At 46.0% G+C, this 23,577-nt stretch overlaps 1 protein-coding gene across 1 annotated transcript in view; it reads left to right on the plus strand.

Annotated features, from left to right (window-relative positions):
* Positions 1-23,577, plus strand: part of LOC139272979 (deubiquitinase DESI2) — a 74,753-nt gene that overhangs the window by 15,074 nt on the left and 36,102 nt on the right. Inside the window, exons 2-3 of the mRNA XM_070889195.1 lie at positions 20,814-20,886; positions 22,887-22,980. Of these exons, the coding sequence (XP_070745296.1) occupies positions 20,814-20,886; positions 22,887-22,980 (167 nt within the window). The remainder of the gene's footprint in view (positions 1-20,813; positions 20,887-22,886; positions 22,981-23,577) is intronic.

The raw sequence follows: 23,577 nt of genomic DNA on the forward strand, positions 1-23,577 counted from the left end.
AGCGGGGAGGGAGAGAGAGAGAGAGAGCGGGGAGGAGAGAGAGAGAGAGAGAGCGGGGAGGGAGAGAGAGAGAGAGAGAGAGAGAGAGAGAGAGAGCGCGAGCGAGGAGGGAGGGAGAGAGAGCGAGGAGGGAGGGAAGAGAGCGAGGAAGGGAGAGAGAGCGAGGAGGGAGGGAGAGAGAGCGAGGAGGAGGGAGGGAGAGCGAGGAGGGAGGGAGAGAGAGCGAGGAGGGAGGGAGAGAGAGAGAGGAGGGAGGGAGAGAGAGCGGGGAGGGAGGGAGAGAGAGAGAGAGAGCGGGGAGGGAGGGAGAGAGAGAGAGAGAGCGGGGAGGGAGCGGGGAGGGAGCGGGGAGGGAGAGAGAGAGAGCGGGGAGGGAGAGAGAGAGAGAGAGCGGGGAGGGAGGGAGAGAGAGAGAGCGGGGAGGGAGGGAGAGAGAGAGAGAGCGGGGAGGGAGAGAGAGAGAGAGAGCGGGGAGGGAGAGAGAGAGAGAGAGAGCGGGGAGGGAGAGAGAGAGAGCGGGGAGGGAGAGAGAGAGAGAGAGAGCGGGGAGAGAGAGAGGGAGAGAGCGGGGAGGGAGAGAGAGAGAGAGCGGGGAGGGAGAGAGAGAGAGAGAGAGAGAGAGAGAGAGAGAGAGAGCGGGGAGAGAGAGAGAGAGAGAGAGAGAGAGAGAGCGGGGAGGGAGAGAGAGAGAGCGGGGAGGGAGAGAGAGAGAGTGCGAGCGGGGGGGGAGAGAGAGAGAGTGCGAGCGGGGGGGAGAGAGAGCGGAGGGGGGAGAGAGAGAGAGAGAGCGGGGAGAGAGAGAGAGAGAAGGGGTAGAGGGAGGGAGAGAGAGAGCGGGGGTGGGGAGAGAGAGGGGGGGAGGGAGGGAGAGAGAGAGAGAGCGCGGGGGGGGGAAGAAGAGAGGGTCGGGGAACAGGAGCGCGGGTCGGGTCAGTCGGGGTGTCGGGGGCGGGTCTCGGGTCGGGGCGGGGGGGGAGCGGGTCTCGGGGCAGGGGGGGGGGGGAAGCGGGTCTGGTTGGCGGGGGGGGGGCGGGGGGCAGAGCGTGTGTCGGGTCTGGTCAGCGGGGGGGGGGTGGGGAGCAAGTGTCGGGTCTGGTCGGGGGGGGGGAGCAGGAGCTGGCCGTGGGAGGAGCCTCATTCACGCAGCCCCAGTGAGGCCATTCAGCCAGGGCTTAGGGGCTGCGTGCTTCGGGCCCCTCCCACACAGTTCGGCGCCTGGAGCTACTGCACTTACGTGCCGACTGTAGCGCGCATGTGCAGAGGTCCCGGCACTGTTTTCAGCGGCGGGACCTGGCTCCGCCCCCACCACAGCTCGTGCTGGCTGCGCCGAGGGTCAGAGGACCTGTAAGTCGGTGGAGAATACCGAGGATTTTTTTAGGCGCGAAAAACGGGTGCCCAGCTCGGAGGGGCGCCCGTTTTTTTTCTTGTGGAAACTTGGGCCCATGGTATTGGGGGTAATGTATTGACTTAGATAGAGAAATTGTTGGCAGACAGAAAGCGAAGAGTGGGAATAAACAGGTCCTTTTCAGATTGGCAGGCAGTGACTTGTGGGGTGCCGCAGGGTTCTGTGCTGGGACCCCAGCTATTTACAATATACATTAACGATTTAGACGAAGGAATTGAATGTAATATCTCCAAGTTTGCAGATGACACTAAGCTGCGTGGCAGTGCAAGCTGCGAGGAGGATGCTAAGAGGCTGCAGGGGGACTTGGACAGGTTCGGTGAATGGGTAAATGCATGGCATATGCAGTATAATGTGGATAAATGTGAGGTTATCCACTTTGGTGGCAAAAACAGGAAGGCAGATTATTACCTGAATGGTGACAGATTAGTAAAAGGGGAGGTGCAACGAAACCTGGGTGTCATGGGTCATCACTCATTGAAGGTAGGCATGCAGGTACAGCAGGCAGTAAAGAAAGCAAATGGCATGCTGGCCTTCATAGCGAGGGGATTTGAGTACAGGAGCAAGGAGGTGTTGCAGCTGTACAGGGCCTTGGTGAAAACACACCTTGAGTTTGGTCTCCTAATCTGAGGAAGGACGTGCTTGCTATTGAGGGAGTGCAGCGAAGTTTCACCAGACTGATTCCCGGGATGGCAGGACTGACATATGAGGAAAGACTGGATCGGCTAGGCTTATACTCACTGGAATTTAGAAGAATGAGAGGGGATCTCATAGAAACGTATAAAGTTCTGACGGGGCTGGACAGGTTAGATGCAGGAAGAATGTTCCTGATGTTGGGGAAGTCCAGAACCAGGGGACACAGTCTAAAGATAAGGGGTAAGCCATATAGGACTGAGATGAGGAGAAACTTCTTCACCCAGAGAGTTGTGAGCCTGTGGAATTCTCTTCCACAGAAAGTTGTTGAGTCCAGTTCGTTGGACGTATTCAAAAGGGAGTTAGAAGTGGCCCTTACGGCTAAGGTGATCAAGGGGTATGGAGTGAAGGCTGGGGTGGGGTACTGAAGTTGAATGATCAGCCATGATCGTATTGAATGGCGGTGCAGGCTCGAAGGGCCAAATGTCCTGCTCCTGAACCTATTTTCTATGTTTTTATGTCCCATCATTATCTTACAAGTTTCAATAAGATTACCTCTCATTCTTCTGAACTCCAATGTGTAAAGGCCCAACCTTCTCAACCTATCCTCAATAGTCAACTCAACCCTCTTCTCAAATCTTCCTCGCTGCCATGCTCCACCTTACAGTTGATAAATTCCCCGCTGGAGTGGAGCTAAACTACAGAACCAGTGGGAAACTGTTCAACCTTCGCCATCTCCAGGCCAGGTCCAAGACCACTCCAACCTCTGTCGTCGAGCTACAGTACGCGGACGACGCCTGCATCTGTGCACACAGAGGCTGAACTCCAGGACATAGTCAACGTATTTACTGAGATGTATGAAAGCATGGGTCTTACGCTAAACATCAGTAAGACAAAGGTCCTCCACCAGCCTGTCCTCGGCGCACAGCACTGCCCCCCAAACATCAAGATCCATGGCGTGGCCCTGGACAACGTGGACCACTTCCCCTATCTCGGGAGCCTCCTATCAACAAGAGCAGACATTGATGATGAGATCCAACACTGCCTCCAGTGCGCCAGTGCAGCCTTCGGCCGCCTGAGGAAAAGAGTGTTTGAAGATCAGTCCCTCAAAACTGTCACCAAGCTCATGGTCTACAGGGCCGTAGTAATACCCGCCCTCCTGGATGGCTCAGAGACGTGGACCAATGACAGTAGACACCTCAAGTCGCTGGAGAAATACCACCAGCGATGTCTCCGCAAGATCCTGCAAATCCCCTGGTCCCCTGGGAGGACAGACGCACAAACATTAGCGTCCTCGTCCAGGCCAATATCCCCAGCATTGAAGCACTGACCACACTCGATTAGCTCCGCTGGGCAGGCCACATAGTTCGCATGCCAGACACAAGACTTCAAAAGCAAGCGCTCTACTCTGCACTCGTCCACGGCAAACGAGCCAAAGGTGGGCAGAGGAAACGTTACAAGGACACCATCAAAGCCTCCCTGATAAAGTGCGACATCCCCACTGACACCTGGGAGTCCTTGGCCAAAGACCGCCCTAAGTAGAGGAAGTGCATTCGGGAGGGCGCTGAGCTCCTCGAGTATCATCGCCGAGAGCATGCAGAAATCAAGCGCAGGCAGCGGAAGGAGCGTGTGACAAACCAGGCTCCTCGCCCACCCTTTCCCTCAACGATTATCTGTCCCACCTGTGACAGAGACTGTGGTTCTCGTATTAGACTGTACAGCTACCTAAGAACTCATGCTAAGAGTGGAAGCAAGTCTTCCTCGATCCCGAGGGACTGCCTGTGATGATTATCTTACAAGTTTCAATAAGATTACCTCTCATTCTTCTGAACTCCAATGTGTATAGGCCCAACCATCTCAACCTATCCTCAATAGTCAACCCCTCATCTCCAGAATCAACCTAGTGAACCTTCTCTGAACAGCCTCCAGTTCAAGTATATCCTTCCTTTAAATACGGAGACCAAAACTGCGTGCAGTACTCCAGGTGTGGCCGCACCAATACCCTGTACAGTTGTAACAGGACTTTTCTGCTTTTAAACTCTATCCTCCTTACAATAAAGGCCAACATTCCATTTGCCTTCCTGATTATTTGCTGTACTTGCATACTAACGTTTTGTGTTTACTGCACAAGGACCCCCAGGTGTCTCTGTACTGCAGCACATTACAATTTTTCTCCATTTTAAATTATAATTTGCTTTTCTATTATTTCTGCCAAAGTGGATAACCTCACATTTTCCCTCGTTATACTCCAATCTGCCAAATTTTTGACCGTTCACTTAGCCTGTCTATATCCCTTTGCAGATTTTTTGTGTCCCCCTCACAATTTGCTTTCCCACCCATCTTTGTATCAGCAAACTTAGCTATATTACACTCTGTTCCTTCATCCAAGTCATTAATATAGATTGTAAATAGTTGAGGACCCAGCACCGATCCCTGTGTCACCCCACTAGTCACTTTGCCAACCGGAAAATTACCCCTTTATCCCTACTCTCTTTTCTGTTAGTTAAGCAATCCTCTATCCAAGCTAATATATTACCCTTAACCTTGTGCAGTAACCTCTTGAGTGGCACCATCCAGGGCAAAGCCGCCTGCATGATTGGCATCTGAAACATTCTATCCCTCCATCAACGGCGCACCGTGGCTGCAGTGTGTACCATCTACAAGATGCACTGCAGCAACTAGCCAAGGCGGCTTTGGCGGCACCTCCCAAAATCGCAACCTCTACCAACTAGAAGGACGAGGGCAGCAGGTGCATGGGACCACCACCACCACCACCTCCAAGTACCCCTCCGAGTTGCATACCATTATGACTTGGAAATATATAAACGTTCCTTCATAGTCGTTGGGTCAAAATCCTGGAACTTCCTCCCTAGCAGCACTGTGAGAGAACCTTCACCACAGCGGCTCAAGAAGGCGACTCACCTCCACCTTCTCCAGGGCACTTGGGAATGGGCAGTGACTGCAGGCCTTGCCAGCATGCCCATATCCGTAAATTAATTTTTAAAAAGCACTGATGTTTCATTCTAGATCGTGTGCTTAAGCCCTGCGGTAGACTTTGAGCCGACAACCTTCTGACTCACAAGATCCTCGATTCAAGTATTCAGACCCCGACTGGAGAAGTAGTTGGCTAATTTTGACCTTGAATAGTTACCACCCTGATTGCCTATCTACTAATTACACCTTTTGGGTCTCTCCACTTTACCCAGTCACCTTGTCTGACCTCCTTCCTTGCCACCTTATCCAGGTGTACTCATGGTCTAAGTGGTCTGGTCTAAAACTTGCTCCCCAGCTTGTGTGCTTGGTAATGCATTAAATTGTTAATTTCAACAATCTGTGACTCAAATGTAATCACTCAGTCATAGAATCATAGAGGCCATTTGGCCCATTGTGTCTGTACCGACTGAAAAAGAACTATCCGGCCTCATCTCACTTTCCAGCTCTTGAGCCGTAGCCTTGTAGGTTACGGCACTTTAAGTGCGTATCCAAGTACCTGTACTTTTTAAATGTGATGAGGGTTTCTGCCTCTACTACCCTTTCAGGCAGTGAGTTCCAGACCCTCACCACCCTCTGGGTGAAAAAGATTCTCCTCAACTCCCCTCTAATTTTTCTACCAACTACTTTAAATCTATGCCCACTGGTTATTGACCTTTCTGCTAAGGGAAATAGGTCCTTCGTAACCACTCTAGGCCCCTCAATTTTATACACCTCAATTAAGTTTCCTCTCTGCCTCTCAGAAAAGAGAGTAGGGATAAAGGGGTAATTTTCCGGTTGTCAAAGTGACTAGTGGGGTGACGCAGGGATCGGTGCTGGGTCCTCAACTATTTACAATCTATATTAATGACTTGGATGAAGACTGCGCAAGGAGCGCGTGGCAACCCTGGCACCCCACCCACGTGTTCCTCCAACCACCATCTACCCCACCTGTGACAGAGATTGTAGGTCCCGCATTGGATTCTTCAGTCATCTGCAAAATCATTTTTAGCATGGAAGCAAGTCATCCTCGACTCCAAGGGACTGCCTAAGATGAAGAAGAATGGACTCCAGCATTTTCCAAATAACATATGTTAGGCTAACTCGTCCATAGTTTCCTGCTTTCTGTCTCCCATCTTTCTTGAATATATTTGCAATTTTCCAATCTGCTGGGACCTCTCCAATTACAACCAATGCATCCACTATCTCTGCAGCCACTTCTTTTAAGGTCCTAGGATGCCGGCCATCAGGTTCAGGGGACCTGTCTACCTTTAGTTCCATTAGTTTGCCTAATACTTTTTCTCTCGTGATTGTTCTTAGTTCCCCCACCTCCCTATAGCCCCTTGATTATTTATTATTATTGGGATGCTTTTAGTGTCTTCTACCATGAAGATCAATACAAAATATTTGTTCAGAGTCTCTGCCATTTCCCTGTGTCCCATTTTAAATTCCCCAGTCTCATCCTGTAAGGGACCAAGGTTTACTTTAGCTACTCTCTTCCTTTTTATATACCTGTAGAAGCTCCTACTGTCTGTTTTTATATTTCTTTCTAGTTTACTCTCATAATCTATCTTATCTTTTTTTTTTAGTCAACCTGTGCTGGTTTCTAAAAATTTCCCAATCCTCTGGCCTACCACTGATCGCAACATTGATTAATCCGTGCCTTTCTAAATGAAACATAGAATGATACCGCGCAGGAGGAGGCCATTCGGCCCATCATGTCTGTGCTGGCTCTTTGAAAGAGCTCTCCAATCGGTGATTAGGGGCAATTATATTTATCCTGCAACCTGTTCAGATAGGGATATATTTCCTGGTTTCCCCATGGCATGTGCCCTTTTTAAAATACCCAATGCCTTTATCTTTATAAAATAGTCTTGTATCTGAGATTTCTAACTTATATTTGTCTTTTACAAAAATAAACACAAGCAGCTTTTTTTGGTTGGGTGGGAACTTGGCTGGAAAGTTTAAAATCAGTCTTTGTCTGCCTGAATAAATCAGAAAGATCCAATGATCTCATTGAAGCAAGATGGTAAGAAGAGGACACAACTTTAAGATTCACACAGAATTAAGAGGTAAATTTTTTTTTACATAATTGGTGATTGGAATATTGAATTATCTGCAAAAAAACTTTTTAAAAACAGTCCATAAGTTATTTTGTTTTAAATGAATTGAATAGTAGCTTGAAGAATGGTAATAGAGTACAGTGAATGAGATTAAGCTAGTGGTTTATGTGGATAAAAACTCTAGATGGGCCGAATGATTTGTTTCTGTGATTCTACGCAACGGGGTTAGAGTGCACACCAGCTAATCTCAGTCTGTATCAGAAGTCTGTGTTGTGACTTTGGGAAGACCATTTTTTTGTGCTGAATATGTAATGTATAATTGAAACTCAGATTTTTGTTTTGAAGTATAAACAGAAACTGCTGCAAATGCACAGCAGTTCCATCACCCTCTGGAAAAAAAAAAGTAAAGACAAGCTAAAGATTCAAAGGGAGACCCTTTGTCAGAAGTTTGAGTTATTTTAAGTGGAACGACAGTGTTGACCTTCAAAGGAATGTATGGAGGTACAGCTGCCAGTTTGTTCTTCCACAATATATTCTTCCTCTTAGCTGACATATCTCAGCAAATGCTACAATAAATTATAATTATTGGGCCGGAATGCGTTGAACACTTGCACTATAGCATATCTACAGTATACGCTATTAAAATAGGGCAGAAATTCCAGGAAAATATGATGCGTGAATTATGCACATGTGAATTTCCCACATTATAACAGTGACCACACTCCAAAAAGTACTTTATTGGCTGAAAGCGCTTTGAGATGTCTGGTGGTCGTGAAACGTGCTATATAAATGCAAGTTTTTCTATGCCACTACTTAGACCACAGCATAATTTCTTGCGATGTTTGCGTTGCTTCACAGAGACCGTTGCCGGAAAGGTTGAATAGCTAATTATTGTACATCCACTCCTCATTAAAATCAGTGGCGAGATTGAGTTGATTAATTAATGCCACTATGATCGCCACAGACACTTGGACCATTGCAGAATGATGCTGGCAGGCTCAGTAAGTTTGATGCAATCCCAGGAATCGTAGCTTAGTGTTAAAATTAAGTGATTCATCTAGGTGCTTTTTATTCGTTATTCAGTGTGGCAGTCTAGGATCGCTAATGCAAAATGCAAAGCAACCGTACTTATATAAATCTGGCAAGAGCGGGTTCTTCGCCTTAAACTACCATCTGAATGTGACTTTTTTAAATATGTAATTCGGAATCTTAATCCGATGTGTTGTGAATGTGATTGTTAGAGATCCACATTATAATTTCACTTGATGTCCTTTGTGCCTTGTGCAAATGGTCATGATTCATTTGTGAACCTCAAGAAAGGGTGTCATTCTGCTATTTGACGTCAGTGGGAAATAGAGACCTGTCCGATCCTGTCGTTACATGATGTATGCACTTACTTTAGAGATTGCTGGATTGTGTTCAGGAGTAGGAATGCTGTCTGATTTATTTTTTTTCCCTCCCTCACCCCAGGCCACTGCATCCAGATGTATCCCGTACCAGCAGCCTGACTGATGAGCCAACTATGCACAATCAAATCTGCGACCTTCCTGATCTGTATAGCTTAGCTAAACACACTGAGCCATCAGGGGAGCACCATAAATCAATACAAAAGCAAATATCAGAAATGCCGGAAATCTGAAATAAAAACACAAAATGCTGAAAGTCAGCGTCCGTTGTGGCTCAGTGGGCAGCACTCTCGCCTCTGAGTCAGAAGGCTGTGGGTTCAAGTCCCACTCCAGGGACTTGAGCACCAAAAAATCCAGGCTGACATTCCAGTGCAGCGCTGAGCGAGTGCTGCACCATCGGAGGTGCCGTCTTTCGGATGAGACGTTAAACCGAGACCCCGTCTGCTCTCTCAAGTGGACGTAAAAGATCCCATGAGACTATTTTGAAGAAGAGCAGAGTAATTATCCCTGGTGTCCTGGGCAATATTTATCCCTCAATCAACATAACAAAAAAACAGATTATCTGGTCATTATCACATTGCTGCTTGTGGGAGCTTGCTTGTGTGCAAATTGGCTGCCGTGTTTCCTACATTACAACAGTGACTACACTTTTTTTTAAAAAAGTACTTCATTGGCTGTAAAGCGCTTTGAGACGTTCGGTGGTTGTAAAAGGCGCTATATAAATCCAAGTCTTTTTTTTAGAAATACTCAGCAGATCAGGCAGTATCTGTGGAGAGAGAAACAGTTACATTTCAGGTCACAGACCTTTACATATAAAAATACTCATGTTCTGATGAAAGATTGTCGACATGCAACATTAACTCTTTCTCTCTCCACAGATGTTGCCTGACTATAAATAAACAGTTTATGAATCTGTTTTTAAAAAATCTCTAATTTTGCGTAATTTAAAAAGTTATTTTATTCCATGAAGCTGCTGGTACTGGAAAAATCTTACTTAAACCAAAATGCTTTAAGTGTTTATACCAGGAAGTTTCTTCTGTGGTTCTCTTCAGCCATTGCTCCCATTACAGCCACCACCTGTACTTCACTATAGTGTTAAAGAGCTTGAGATACTTTCTCCATGCAAGTTTGGAAGGAAAAATTGTTCTGCAGGGTGCTTTCACAAATCAAGTGAACATAGATAAAAATGTTCACATACCCACTCTTTTACTGAAATCTTTGTAGCAACTCTGATTCTAAGATTCATCTAACACAATAGGCAGGTAAACATGGATACTTTTTGTTAGATAAATCGAAGACAAAGGGCCTGATCTCAAAATATACACTCAATTTGAGAGGCTTGGAGGAATTTTTTTTTCATTTAAAGGAATGCGGAAAGCTTCGTCATAAGTTGTGATTGATGCAAAATTGATTTATAGCATTCAAGAAATTACTGGATAATTAAAACTAAAAGGGTATGGCGCGATAGTGTGAAAATGGGTTTAGTTTAGAGACAAATCAAGAAAGTTGGTCTGTGTAAAATCAGTCCCCGAGAGTCTGCTCTGAGAGTGCCAAAAGCCTTTCTGAAATCCATGTAGTTAGCATCCACTGCCTCACCCATACCCATCAGATCTGCAGTTAGCTCCAATAAATAGGTCAGACATGACCTGCCCCTTCTGAACCCATGCTGGGTCTCTCTGATCAGACTCTCTCCTTCTAGATGTTTACTTCTGACATTTCTCATCACAGTATCAAACAGTTTCCTCACAATTAAGATACTCATCATAGGTCTGTAATTTGAGGGTACAATCCTTCACATTTTAAAGATGAGGGTCACATTTAGTACTTTCCAATCCATTGCGATGTTGCCGAATTCCATTGAAATTTGAAAGATATAATTGAGGGGATTTGAAATCTCTTCAGTCAAATCCTCCAGCGTTCTTGGGAAGAAATTGAGAGTCTAGACCCTTATTTACCATCTGCTTCCTAAACCTTCCGACTGTACCTTCCCTTATGATACTAAAGGTTTCCTACCTGCTCACTCCCTTGCATTCCTCTCTCAACACACCATCTCAGCCACCATTTCCTTGTCCTTAGACACAAACTTCCACTGTTACTGGTCCAGTGTCGTTCTGCCCGCTTCTCTTGCTTCTAATATACTTAACGAATACTATGTTATTGTCCTTGATATTTTTTGGAATGTTCCTCTCATTCAGTGTTTGTCATGTTTTGTGACTTTCCATTGCTTGCTTTTATAATTGGCCTTGTCCTCTTTCCCTGTATATTTCGTTTTTTTTTATGGTCTGTCTTCCCAATGACTTCTCATTTATTCTCATTTACTCTTCTTCCTTCCCTTTGAATTGTTCCTCCCATTTTAATCCTTGCATGCAGCAATTCATCCCCCCCTTCGGCTTTTCGCCTGAAATTCAATTTCTGGTTAACTTTTACTATGTTTTTCCTCATTTCAACTTAAAATTAACAATTTTATGGTCACTAAACGCCAAATGGTTCACTACTTCAACTTGGCTTAATGCCGTGTCCTCATGAGTTGGAAACTAATCCAGTGATGTATCCTCCCTTCCACTTGTGGGTTCCCTTACCTAATGTTTAAGACCCATTTTTTGAAGTACTAAAATAAACTTTCTCGTGGATACCTATGTCCCTAGTGTAAATCCTGGTCTATGTCTGGAGGATCTAGAGCATCTACATAGAAACAAAGAAATCTACAGCGCAGAAGGAGGCCATTCCGGCCCATCGTGTCCACGCCGGCCGACAAAGAGCCACACGGCCCTTGGTCAGCAGCCCTAAAGGTTATATATAAACCTATGAACATTGATGGAAAGACAAAGAGCACCCAGCCCAACCAGTCCGCCTCACACAACTACGACACCCCTTATACTGAAAACGTCTACACTCCACCCCAACCGGAGCCATGTGATCTCCTGAGAGAGGCAAAAAACAGATTTAAAAACCCAGGGCGAAAAAATCTGGGAAAATTCCTCTGACCCATCCAGGCGATTGACACTAGTCGAGGAGATCACCCTGGCCATATTCTATTCCCTGCAGTACCTACCATTATATCTGTGCGTCCAACAAAAGGTCATCCAGTCTAATCCCAATTACCAGCTCTAGGTCCGTAACCCTGCAGGTTACTGCACTTTTAAGTGCCCATCCAACGATCTCTTAAAAGTGGTGAGGGTTTCTGCATCCACCACTCTTCCAGGCAGCGAGTTCCAGATCCCCACAACCCTCTGCGTAAAGAAGCGCCCCCTCAAATCTCCTCTAAACTTTCCACCAACCACCTTAAAACTATGCCCCCTCGTAATAGATCCTTCCACCAATGGAAATTGACCCTTACTATCTACTATGCCCAGGCCCCTCAATACTTTGAGGAACAATATGTCCAGGAACCAGCTAGAGGGCTGGCCATCCGAGACTGGGTGATGTGTAATGAGAAAAGACTAATTAGCAATCTTGTGCGAAGAGTGACCATAATATGGTAGAATTCTTTATTATGGAGAGTGACACAGTTAATTCAGAGACTAGGGTCCTGAACTTAAGGAAAGATAACTTTGATGGTATGAGATATGAATTGGCTAGAATAGACTGCCGAATGATATTTAAAGGATTGACGGTGGATAGGCAATGGCAAACATTTAAAGATCACATGGGATGAACTTCAACAATTGTACATTCGGTCTGGAGTAAAAACAAAACTGGGAAGGTGGCTCAACCGTGGCTAACAAGGGAAATTAAGGATGTTAAATCCAAGGAAGAGGCATATAAATTGGCCAGAAAAAGCAGCAAACCTGAGGACTGGGAGAAATTTAGAATTCAGCAGAGGACAAAGGGTTTAATTAGGAGGAGGAAAATAGAGTTTGAGAGGAAGCTTGCTGGGAACATAAAAACTGACTGCAAAAGATTTTATAGATATGTGAAGAGAAAAAGATTAGTGAAGACAAACGTAGGTCACTTGCAGTCAGAATCAGGTGAATTTATAATAGGGAACAAAGAAATGGCAGACCAGTTGAACAAATACTTTGGTTCTGTCTTCAAGAAGGAAGACTCAAATAACCTTCTGGAAATACTAGGGGACCGAGGGTCTAGTGAGAAGGAGGAACTGAAGGAAATCCTTATTAGTTAGGAAATTGTGTTCGGGAAATTAATGGGATTGAAGGCCGATAAATTCCCAGGGCCTCATACTCTACATCCCAGAGTACTTAAGGACGTGGCCCTAGAATTAGTGGATGCATTGGTGATCACTTTCCAACAGTCTATCTACTCTGGATCAGTTCATATGGACTGGAGGGTAGCTAATGTAACACCACTTTTTAAAGAAAGAAGGGAGAGAGAAAGCGGGGTATTATAGACAGGTTAGCCTGACATCAGTAGTGGGGAAAATGTTGGAATCAATTATTAAAGATGAAATAGCAGCGCATTTGGAAAGCAGTGACAGGATCGGTCCAAGTCAGCATGGATTTATGAAAGGGCAATCATGCTTGACAAACCTTCTAGAATTAGTAGAGTGAGAACCAGTGGATATGGTGTATTTGGACTTTCAAAAGGCTTTTGACAAGATCCCACACAAGAGATTGGTGTGCAAAATTAAAGCATGTGGTATTTGGGAGTAATGTATTGACGTGGATAGAGAACTGGCAGACAGGAAGCAGAGAGTTGGGATAAACGGGTCCTTTTCAGAATGGCAGGCAGTAACTAGTGGGGTGCCACTGGGCTCAGTGCTGGGACCCCAGCTATTTATAATATACATCAATGATTTAGATGAAGGAATTGGGTGTAATATCTTCAAGTTTGCAGATGACACTAAGCTGGGTGGCGGTGTGAGCTGTGAGGAGGATGCCAAGAGAGTGCAGAGTGACTTTCTGGTTAGGTGAGTGGCCAAATGCATGGCAGATGCAGTATAATGTGGATAAATGTGAGGTTATCCACTTTGGTGGCAAAAACACGATGGCAGAATATTATCTGAATGGCGGCAGATTAGGAAAAGGGGAGGTGCAATGAGACCTGGGTGTCATGGTACATCAGTCATTGAAGGTTGACATGCAGGTACAGCAGGTGGTGACGGCGGCAAATGGCATGTTGGCCTTCATAGCTAGAGGATTTGAGTATAGGAGCATGGAGGTCTTACTGCAATCGTACAGGGTCTTGGTGAGGCCTCACCTTGAATATTGTGTTCAGTTTTGGTCTCGTAATCTGAGGAAGGACGTTCTTGCTATTGAGGGTGTGCAGCGAAGGGTCACCAGACTAATTCCTGGGATGGCAGGACTGACATATATGAGGAGAGATTGGATCGACTGGGCCTGTATTCACTGGAGTTTAGAAGGATGAGAGGGGATCTCATAGAAACATATAAAATTCTGATGGGACTGTACAGGTTAGATGCAGGAAGAATGTTCCCGATGTTGGGGAAGTCCAGAACCAGGGGACACCGTCTAAGGATAAGGGGTAAGCCATTTAGGACCGAATTGAGGAGAAACTTCTTCACGCAGAGAGTTGTTAACCTGTGGAATTCTCTTCCGCAGAGTTGCTGTTGATGCCAGTTCGTTGGATGTATTCAAGAGGGCGTTAGATATGGCCCTTGCGGCTAAAGGGATCAAGGGGTATGGAGAGAAAGCAGGAAAGGGGTACTGAGGTGAATGATCAGCCATGATTGTATTGAATGGTGGTGTAGCTCGAAGTGCCGAATGGTCTGCTCCTGTACCTATTTTCTATGTTTTGTACACCTCGATGAGGTCTCCTCTAAACCTCCTCTGTTCCAATGAGAACAAACCCAGCCTATCTAATCTGTCCTCATTACTAAGATTCTCCATTCTAGGCAGCATCCTAGTAAATCTTCCTCTGCACCCTCTCTAGTACAATCACGTCTGGCGGCGACCAGAACTGCACGCAGTACTCCAGTTGTGGCCTAACCAAAGTACTATACAATTTAAGCATAACCTCCCTGCTGTCTTATATTCTGTGCCTCGGCCAATAAAGGCAAACATTCCGAATGCCTTCTTAACCACCTTATCCACTTAGCCTCTACTTTCAGGGATCTGTGGACAAGCACTCCAAGGTCCCTTTGTTCATCTACACTATTAAGTGGCCTACCGCTTAATGTGTATAACCTTTCCTTATTAGCCCTCCCATAGAGGCCCCAACCTGTGTGAGAACATCAGCGGCAGGTCGGGGCCATAAAATGAGCGGAGGTGCGGCGCCTGGGAGCAGCGTGGAGGCCCTGACCTGTGGGAGAACACCAGCGGCAGGTCGGGGCCATAAAAGGAGCAGAGGTGCGGCGCCTGGGAGCAGTGTGGAGGCCCTGACCTGTGGGAAAACACCAGCGGCAGGTCGGGGCCATAAAAGGAGCAGAGGTGCGGCGCCTGGGAGCAGTGTGGAGGCCCTGACCTGTGGGAGAACACCAGCGGCAGGTCGGGGCCATAAAAGGAGCAGAGGTGCGGCGCCTGGGAGCAGTGTGGAGGCCCTGGCCTGTGGGAGAACACCAGCGGCAGGTCGGGGCCATAAAAGGAGCAGAGGTGTGGCGCCTGGGAGCAGCGTGGAGGCCCTGACCTGTGGGAGAACACCAGCGGCAGGTCGGGGCCATAAAAGGAGCAGAGGTGCGGCGCCTGGGAGCAGTGTGGAGGCCCTGGCCTGTGGGAGAACACCAGCGGCAGGTCGGGGCCATAAAAGGAGCAGAGGTGTGGCGCCTGGGAGCAGCGTGGAGGCCCTGACCTGTGGGAGAACACCAGCGGCAGGTCGGGGCCATAAAAGGAGCAGAGGTGCGGCGCCTGGGAGCAGTGTGGAGGCATACTGCTTCAGGGAGCAGCAGGAAGCTGCGATGGCAGCGAAGAGTGACGTCATCAAGATCCAGATTGGTGATTGGAGCGTGGGCAGATTCAGCAGGAGCAGTGAGAGACTGCGGAGGGACGTGATCGAGGCCCAGGAGAGGCACAATATGTGTGCGCACTAGGTCCGTGCAGCAGAGCAAGTCTCCGGTCATCTTGGGTAATCCTTGCTGCTGGACCAAGACTCAGCTCAGTCAAGCCCGTGTGGTGGCTGATGTGCAACGGCCACCACACGTTAAAAAAAATCCACGCACAGGCATCTTCTACGCTTCAGGATATATAGTTCAGGATCTGAATTTTAAGTCCTTCTTTGGAACACCTGTGAACTTACCCTTTTTTGGCATGGAAGCAAGTCATCCTCGTTTTGAGGGACATAGAAACATAGAAAATAGGTGCAGGAGTAGGCCATTCGGCCCTTCTAGCCTGCACCGCCATTCAATGAGTTCATGCCTGAACATTCAACTTCAGTACCCCATTCCTGCTTTCTCGCCATACCCCTTGATCCCCCTAGTAGTAAGGACCTCATCTAACTCCTTTTTGAATATATTTAGTGAATTGGCCTCAACAACTTTCTGTGGTAGAGAATTCCACAGGTTCACCACTCTCTGGGTGAAGAAGTTCCTCCGCATCTCGGTCCTAAATGGCTTTACCCCTTATCCTTAGACTGTGACCTCTGGTTCTGGACTTCCCCAACATTGGGAACATTCTTCCTGCATCTAACCTGTCTAACCCTGTCAGAATTTTAAATGTTTCTATGAGGTCCCCTCTCATTCTTCTGAACTCCAGTGAATACAAGCCCAGTTGATCCAGTCTTTCTTGATAGGTCAGTCCCGCCATCACGGGAATCAGTCTGGTGAACCTTCGCTGCACTCCCTCAATAGCAAGAATGTCCTTCCTCAGGTTAGGAGACCAAAACTGTACACAATACTCCAGGTGTGGCCTCACCAATGCCCTGTACAACTGTAGCAACACCTCCCTGCCCCTGTACTCAAATCCCCTTGCTATGAAGGCCAACGTGCCATTTGCTTTCTTAACCGCCTGCTGCACCTGCATGCCAACCTTCAATGACTGATGTACCACGACATCCAGGTCTCTTTGCACCTCCCCTTTTCCTAATCTGTCACCATTCAGATAATAGTCTGTCTCTCTGTTTTTACCACCAAAGTGGATAACCTCACATTTATCCACATTATACTTCATCTGCCATGCATTTGCCCACTCACCTAACCTATCCAAGTCGCTCTGCAGCCTCACAGCATCCTCCTCGCAGCTCACACTGCCTATGATGATGATGATGGTAGCTCTCTCAAAGTGCATCACCTCACACTTCTCTGAATTAAATTCCATTTGCCACTGCTCTGCCCACTTGACCAGTAGATTGATATCCTCCTGCAGTGCATGACATTCCTCTTCATTATCAACCACACAGCCAATTTTAGTGTCGTCTGCAAACTTCTTAATCATACTCACTAAAGTTAAATCTAAATCGTTGATATATACCACAAAAAGCAAGGGACCCAGTACTGAGCCCTACTGAACCCCACTGGAAACATCCTTCCAGTCACAAAAACATCCATCAATCATTACCCTTTGCTTCCTACCTCCAAGTCAATTTTGGATCTAACTTGCCACTTTGCCCTGTATCCCATGGGCTTTAACCTTCATGACCAGTCTACCATGTGGGACCTTGTCAAAAACCTTACTCATAGGCAGTCCCTTGGAATCCAGGAAGACTTGCTTCCACTCCTAAAGTGAGTTCTTTGGTGGCTGAACAGTCCAACACGAGAGCCACAGACCCTGTCACAGATGGGGCAGAAACTTGGCAATTCTTTCTTCTAGTTTTTAATGAGCATCAAATGTTCCATAAAACCCTGGAAGGGGGGGTGGGGGGTGGCGTGGGACTGATTTACCACATGCTCCTTCTGCTGCCTGCGCCTGACCTCTTCATGCTCGCAGCGTTGAGATTCGAAGAGCTCAACGCCCTCCCAGATGTACTTTCTCCACCTCTGATCCATACAGGAGGTTGGGTATTACTACAGCCCTGTAGACCATGAGCTTGGTGGTAGGTTTGAGGGCCTGGTCTTCAAACACTCTTACTCAGGCAGCCGAAGGCTGCACTGGCGCACTGAGGTAATGTTGAATCTCCATCAATGTCTGCCTTTGTTGACAGGCGGCTCCCGAGGTATGGGAAATGGTCCATGTTGTCGAGGGCCGCGCCATGGATCTTGATGACTGGGGGGGCAGTGCTGTGTGGCGAGGACAGGCTGGTGGAGGACCTTTGTCTTACGGATGTTAAGCGTAAGGCCCATGCTTTCATCTGCCTCGGTGAATATATCGACTATATCCTGGAGTTCAGCCTCCGAATGTGTGCAGATGCAGACGTCATCCACGTACTGCAGTTCAACAACAGAGGTTTGGGTGGTCTTGGACCTGGTCTGGAGACGGCGTAGGTTAAACAGCTTCCCACTGGTTTTGTAGTTTAGTTCCACTCCAGCGGGGAGCTTGTTGACAGTGAGGTGGAACATGGCGGCGAGGAAGATTGAGAAGAGGGTTGGAGCGCTGACGCAGCCCTGTTTGACCTCGGTTCGGACGTGGAATGGGTCTGTAACTGATCCGTGTGTCGTCGTGGAGCAGGCCAAGGATGTTGACAAACTTTTGGGGCCACCCAAAATGGAGGAGGACGCTCCATAAGCCCTCACGCTCGACGGTGTCAAAGGCCTTTGTAAGATCGACAAAGGCTATGTATAAGGGCTGGCGCTGCTTCCTGCATTTTCCCTGCATTTTTCCTGCAGTTGTCCTGCTGCAAAGATCATGTCCGTTGTTCCCCATAGGGGACGAAATCCGCACTGTGACTCCGGGCGGAGCTCCTCGGCCACAGGAAGAAGACAGTTGAGGAGGACTCTAGCGACAACCTTCCCAGTGGTTGATCAGGAGATTCCCCTGTAGTTGCCGCAGTCGGATTTGTTCCCCTTTTAAAAAATGGACACAATCACTGCATCTATGAGATCACCCGGCATGTTTTCCTCCCTCCAGATGAGAGAGATGAGGTCATGTATCCGTGCCAATAGCGCCTCTCCTAGCGCTTCAGCAGGAATTCCATCCGCACCCGTAGCCTTGTTGTTCTTGAGCTGTTTTATGGCTTTGCCTACCTCGTGCAGCGTTGGAGTTTCACTGAGGTGGTGGTGGGTGGCATGCTGTGGGATGGAGTTGAGAACACTTGAGTCAAAGGCAGAGTCTCGATTGAGGAGATCTTCAAAGTGCTCCTTCCAGTGGGCCCTGACAGCCTCTTCATTATCTCTGCATAGACGTGGAAGGAAGTCATCCTCGTTTCGAGGGACTGCCAATGATGATGATGATAGCCCTCCCAAAGTGCATCACCTCACACTTCTCTGAATTAAATTCCATTTGCCACTGCTCTGCCCACCTGACCAATAGATTGATATCCTCCTGCAGCCCATGACTTTCCTCTTCATTATCAACCACACAGCCAATTTTAGGTGTTGTCTGCAAACTTCTTAATCATACTCCCAATAATCAAATCTAAATCGTTGATATATACCACAAAAAGCAAGGGACCCAGTACTGAGCCCTGCGGAACCCCACTGGAAACATCCTTCCAGTCACAAAAACCCTTTGCTTCCTACCTCCAAGCCAATTTTGGATCCAACTTGCCACTTTGCACTGTATCCCATGGGCTTTAACCTTCATGACCAGTCTACCATGTGGGATCTTATCAAAAGCCTTGCTAAAGTCCATATATACTACATCATACGCATTACCCTCATCGACTCTTGGTTACCTCCTCAAAAAATTCAATCATGTTAGTCAAACATGATCTTCCTTTAACAAATCTGTGCTGACATGTCCCTAATTAATCCTTGCCTTTCCAAATGAAGATTTATCCTGTCTTTCAGGATTTCTTCCAATAATTTTCCCACCACTGAGGTTAGGTTGACAGGCCTGTAATTACTCGGCCTATCCCTTTTTCCCTTCTTAAACATTAGCAGTCCTCCAGTCCTCTGGCACCCTGCCCAGATCCAAAGAGGACTGAAAAATGATGGTCAAGGCCTCTGCTATTTCCTCCTTTTACTTCGCTAAACAGCTTGAGATGCATTTCATCTGGGCCTGGGACTTATCTACTTTCAAAGCTGTTAAACCCCTTAATACATCCTCTCACTATATTTATTTCATCCAGAATATCACACTCCTCCTCGATAGCAGTATCTGCATTACTCCTTTCCTTTGTGAAAACAGATGCAAAGTATTCGTTAAGAACCCTACCAACATCTTCCGCCTCCACACAAAGATTACCCTCATGGTCTCTAATCGGCCCTACCCTTTCTTTAGTTACTCTCTTAATATATTTATAGAACATCTTAGGGTTTTCCTTAATTTTACTGGCCAAGAATTTCTCGTGCTCTTAGTAATAGCTTCTCTTCCCGCTCCACACCCTTAGCTCAGAGTACCCCGAGGATCTGTCCTTGGCCTCCTCCGCTTCTACATCTACATGTAATCTCTTGGTGACATAATCTGGAGACATGGCGGTCAACTTCCACATGTATACAGATGACACAGCTCTGCCTCTCCATCACCTCTCTTGACCCCACCACTGCTTCTGTTATGGCCTATTCCTGCTCCTAATTCTTATGTTCCCCTCATGATAAACAGTGCCACTCCTTTTTTTCTTTATCGATCCTTCTGATGCACCCATAGCACTGGAGACATATTCCCCATTCATCATCTTGTTTTAGACCGGTTTCAGTAACTCCGCATCTATTTGTCAAAACTTCTACTATTCTTTTTTTTGTTGGCATTCGTGTAAATATATCTTAATTCATTATTTAGTTTCCTTACTATTTTTTCTGACTCTTGTTTCCTTTCCCCTACCCCTACTTTTCTAATTTAAATTCGTCCCAACTGTTCTATTTATCATTTCAACCAAGATGAAAAGTAATGCATGACTTTTCCTCCTCAAACACAAGTTTTGGCAAACACTTTTTCACGAAAGTGTTGTCTCATTGACTGAAAAGGAGATTGACTCTGTCCATTGTCAACAACCCTCAGGCTACAAGTATTAAGCTACAGATAAAGCAGCTCGACATCTGCGGAGAATGTAGTCACATTTTCTTTTATGCTGCATCGGTTTTCTTCTATTGCAGTCTTTATCTTTTACGCTGTATCCTATTAATACACTATATCCTATTAATACACTATCCTATTAATGCACTGTATCCTATTAATGCACTGTATCCTATTAATACACTATCCTATTAATACACTATCTTATTAATGCACTGTATCCTATTAATACACTGTATCCTATTAATACTGTTTGATTTATGGATACTTGTTAATAAGATTAACTAAATGTACAACTGAACTATGTCTTAGAAGCATGATGAATCATAGTGTTGATCTTTGAAGTATTTCTCAGATTAGGAAATGTTTCTCCCAAATTTGAGCTGTCATTAACTGGTATGTATAATTTCTCTGAATCTTTTTGCTTGTTTTTCTTCTCTAGTACTGGATTAATGAATACACTTCATCGCTGGGAATTGGGGTCTTTCACTCAGGCATTGAAGTGTATGGCAGAGGTGAGGATTAAAAAATATATAAATTCCATAATTTATATTAAATTATTTACTTGTATTTGGATCAAAATGTGTGTATCTGATCAATTCTTATCTGTTGGACATTCCTTTAGTTACATGGTTGCAGTTCTCTACGAAGTTTGTGGTTAACATTGTATTCCCCAGCCCCAGCTTGCTGCAAGTCACTTCTACCGCATGTTTTATCCTGCATTACCTCAGGTTGTGAAATGGTGCCAGCTATGGATTTCTACATGACTTGTCATTGTTGCTTTGTAATGCCTCCTGGGATTGTCCCCTGCCTGCTCTCACCATTGGTTTACTGTTCAGTATCTCTTACTCCTGATATTCAAAACCAACACTTAATTTAACAGTTGCATTTGAAGTTCACAAAGATTCTACAACATGCAATCTTACCCCCCCGGCCCCCAAATGTTGATTTTAATTCAGCCTCATTCTACATTATAGAGCAAAGATGTTGGCCCAGAATTTGTGGTGGGTAATAACAGTGAACTAACCTAATTCGCTGTTATTACCCCCATTGAAACTGACCGCAACTTCAGGATGTAGCGCATGCACATCTAAATACAGAATCCTGAAGTTGCGGTCATTCATTTACTGTTCCGACACTGTGTGAGGGCCCGCCCCCCACCCCCCCCGCCATAGCCGGCAATCAGTGAAATCCAAGAAACCGACACAAACTTGAGCTTTTCCGTGTTAAACACCCATTTAAAAATTAAACCTTATTGGATTAGATATATTATCATCATAGGCAGTTCCTCGAAATCGAGGACAACTTGCTTCCACTCTAAAAGTGAGTTCTTAAGTGACTGAACAGTCTAATACAGGAATTACAGTCTCTGTCACAGGTGGGACAGACAGTCGTTGAAGGAAAGGGTGGTTGGGGAGTTTGGTTTGTCGCACGTTCCTTCCGCTGCCTGCGCTTTCTGCATGCTCTCGGCGACGAGACTCGAGGTGCCCAGCACCCTCCCGGATGCTCTTCCCCCACTTGGAGCGGTCTTTGGCCAGGGACTCCCACGTGTCGGTGGGGATATTGCCTTTTTATCAAGGAGGCTTTGAGGGTGTCCTTGAAACGTTTCCTCTGCCCACCTGGGGCTCGCTTGCCATGTAGGAGTTCCGAGTAGAGCGCTTGCTTTGGGAGTCTTGTGTCAGGCATGCGAACAATTTGGCCCATCCAACGGAGGTGGTCAGTGCTTCGATGCTGGGGATGTTGGCCTGATCGAGAGCACTGACGTTGATGCGTCTGTCCTCCCAGGGGATTTTCAGGATCTTGGGTATAACTGGGGTTTTAAATGCGCACTGACTGGTACACAAACGTTCTGGCCCTGAAAAATTAATTTTAATTTTGTGGAATGTCAAATTTCTCCATTATGATAAATAATTACAATTTTTAAGATACTTAAAGAAAATGTTTTATGTTTTATAAAAGTATGTTTATATTTATTTAAGGTTTACCTTTTCCTCATGAGCCCCAATCTTTGCTTTGCTCTCTGTATAAAACATTTTTTTTAAAGTCTGAATAAAAGCAACTTCTTAACTTCCTCGTTCCCTGTCTCAGAATTCTGCATTGTGATTGGTTGCTTAGGCAGCTTGTTGATATCACACAGAGCACTCCAGGGGATTCCCATTATCTTCCACTGAAATCACTTGCATGTCAAAAAAGGCAAACTTCTTGCCACAGCGATCGCTTTCTTTGGGGCCAGCGACAAATACCTTTGCTTTGCCGCTGAACACAACTTCTGGGCCATTGTAATTGAGAGCCTCGAGTGTAAGTAGTATAGAGACACAAATTGTCGAGGGTTGATAAACTTTCGAATTTTGTAGCTCAAAATGGTGTTTGTTTACAATTTGTGCTGCAGCGATATGCTTTAAATTTCAACAAAGTAATTCTAGGAAATGACGATTTAATAACTTTAGATCAATGTTGCATAGCAAAATGTAGATTAAAATGAAATCTCTTATTAAAAGCTCTTCATTTTCTGCAGAGTTTGCCTATGGTGGCCATCCCTATCCATTTTCAGGAATATTCGAGATCAGTCCTGGAGACTCAACAGAACTAGGAGATACTTTCAAATTTAAGTAAGTAATGTAGGCAGGTTTATATTGCTTCTGATGCTTATGAAATGATCCATTCTTCTTCATTAAGCATCCATCACACTCAGGAGTAAAGCTGGCTTGATGGGTTCTAGGCAAAACCATGTGCAAAGCATAAAAATGTCATTGAAGTTGCAGATAGGCAATGCCATCTGTATAAAGCTCTAGGACCTATGCCACAGCACTAATTTGTTTCTCACAGCTAAAGGTATTATGTTCTTTGGTCCTCATAAAAAAGAGCGGTATCAAGGCAAAGTAACTTTCTAAGAGAATTTCCCAGGGCAGAGCTGTGGGGACTAAAAGATCAGCCTACATTGGAGGGATTGGGGCGCAACTGGTAATCCATGTGTGCTGGAATAGCTAAAGATGGGGTGAAATGTGGTCATGGAAGGATTTGAAGATGAAGATAAGGATCTTCAAATTGAACCATTTATGTGGATTGGGGTGATATCTGCAGAATGTTTTCATTTGTTGCCAGGATGTGGGTAACATTGGTAAAACTGCATTTATTGTCCATCCCTAATCACCCTGAGAAAGTGGTCCCCTTGAACCACAGTGGTGCTCCCATGATTGTGTTATGTG

This window comes from Pristiophorus japonicus, chromosome 9, assembly GCF_044704955.1.
Source record: "Pristiophorus japonicus isolate sPriJap1 chromosome 9, sPriJap1.hap1, whole genome shotgun sequence".
Lineage (NCBI taxonomy): Eukaryota > Metazoa > Chordata > Chondrichthyes > Pristiophoridae > Pristiophorus > Pristiophorus japonicus.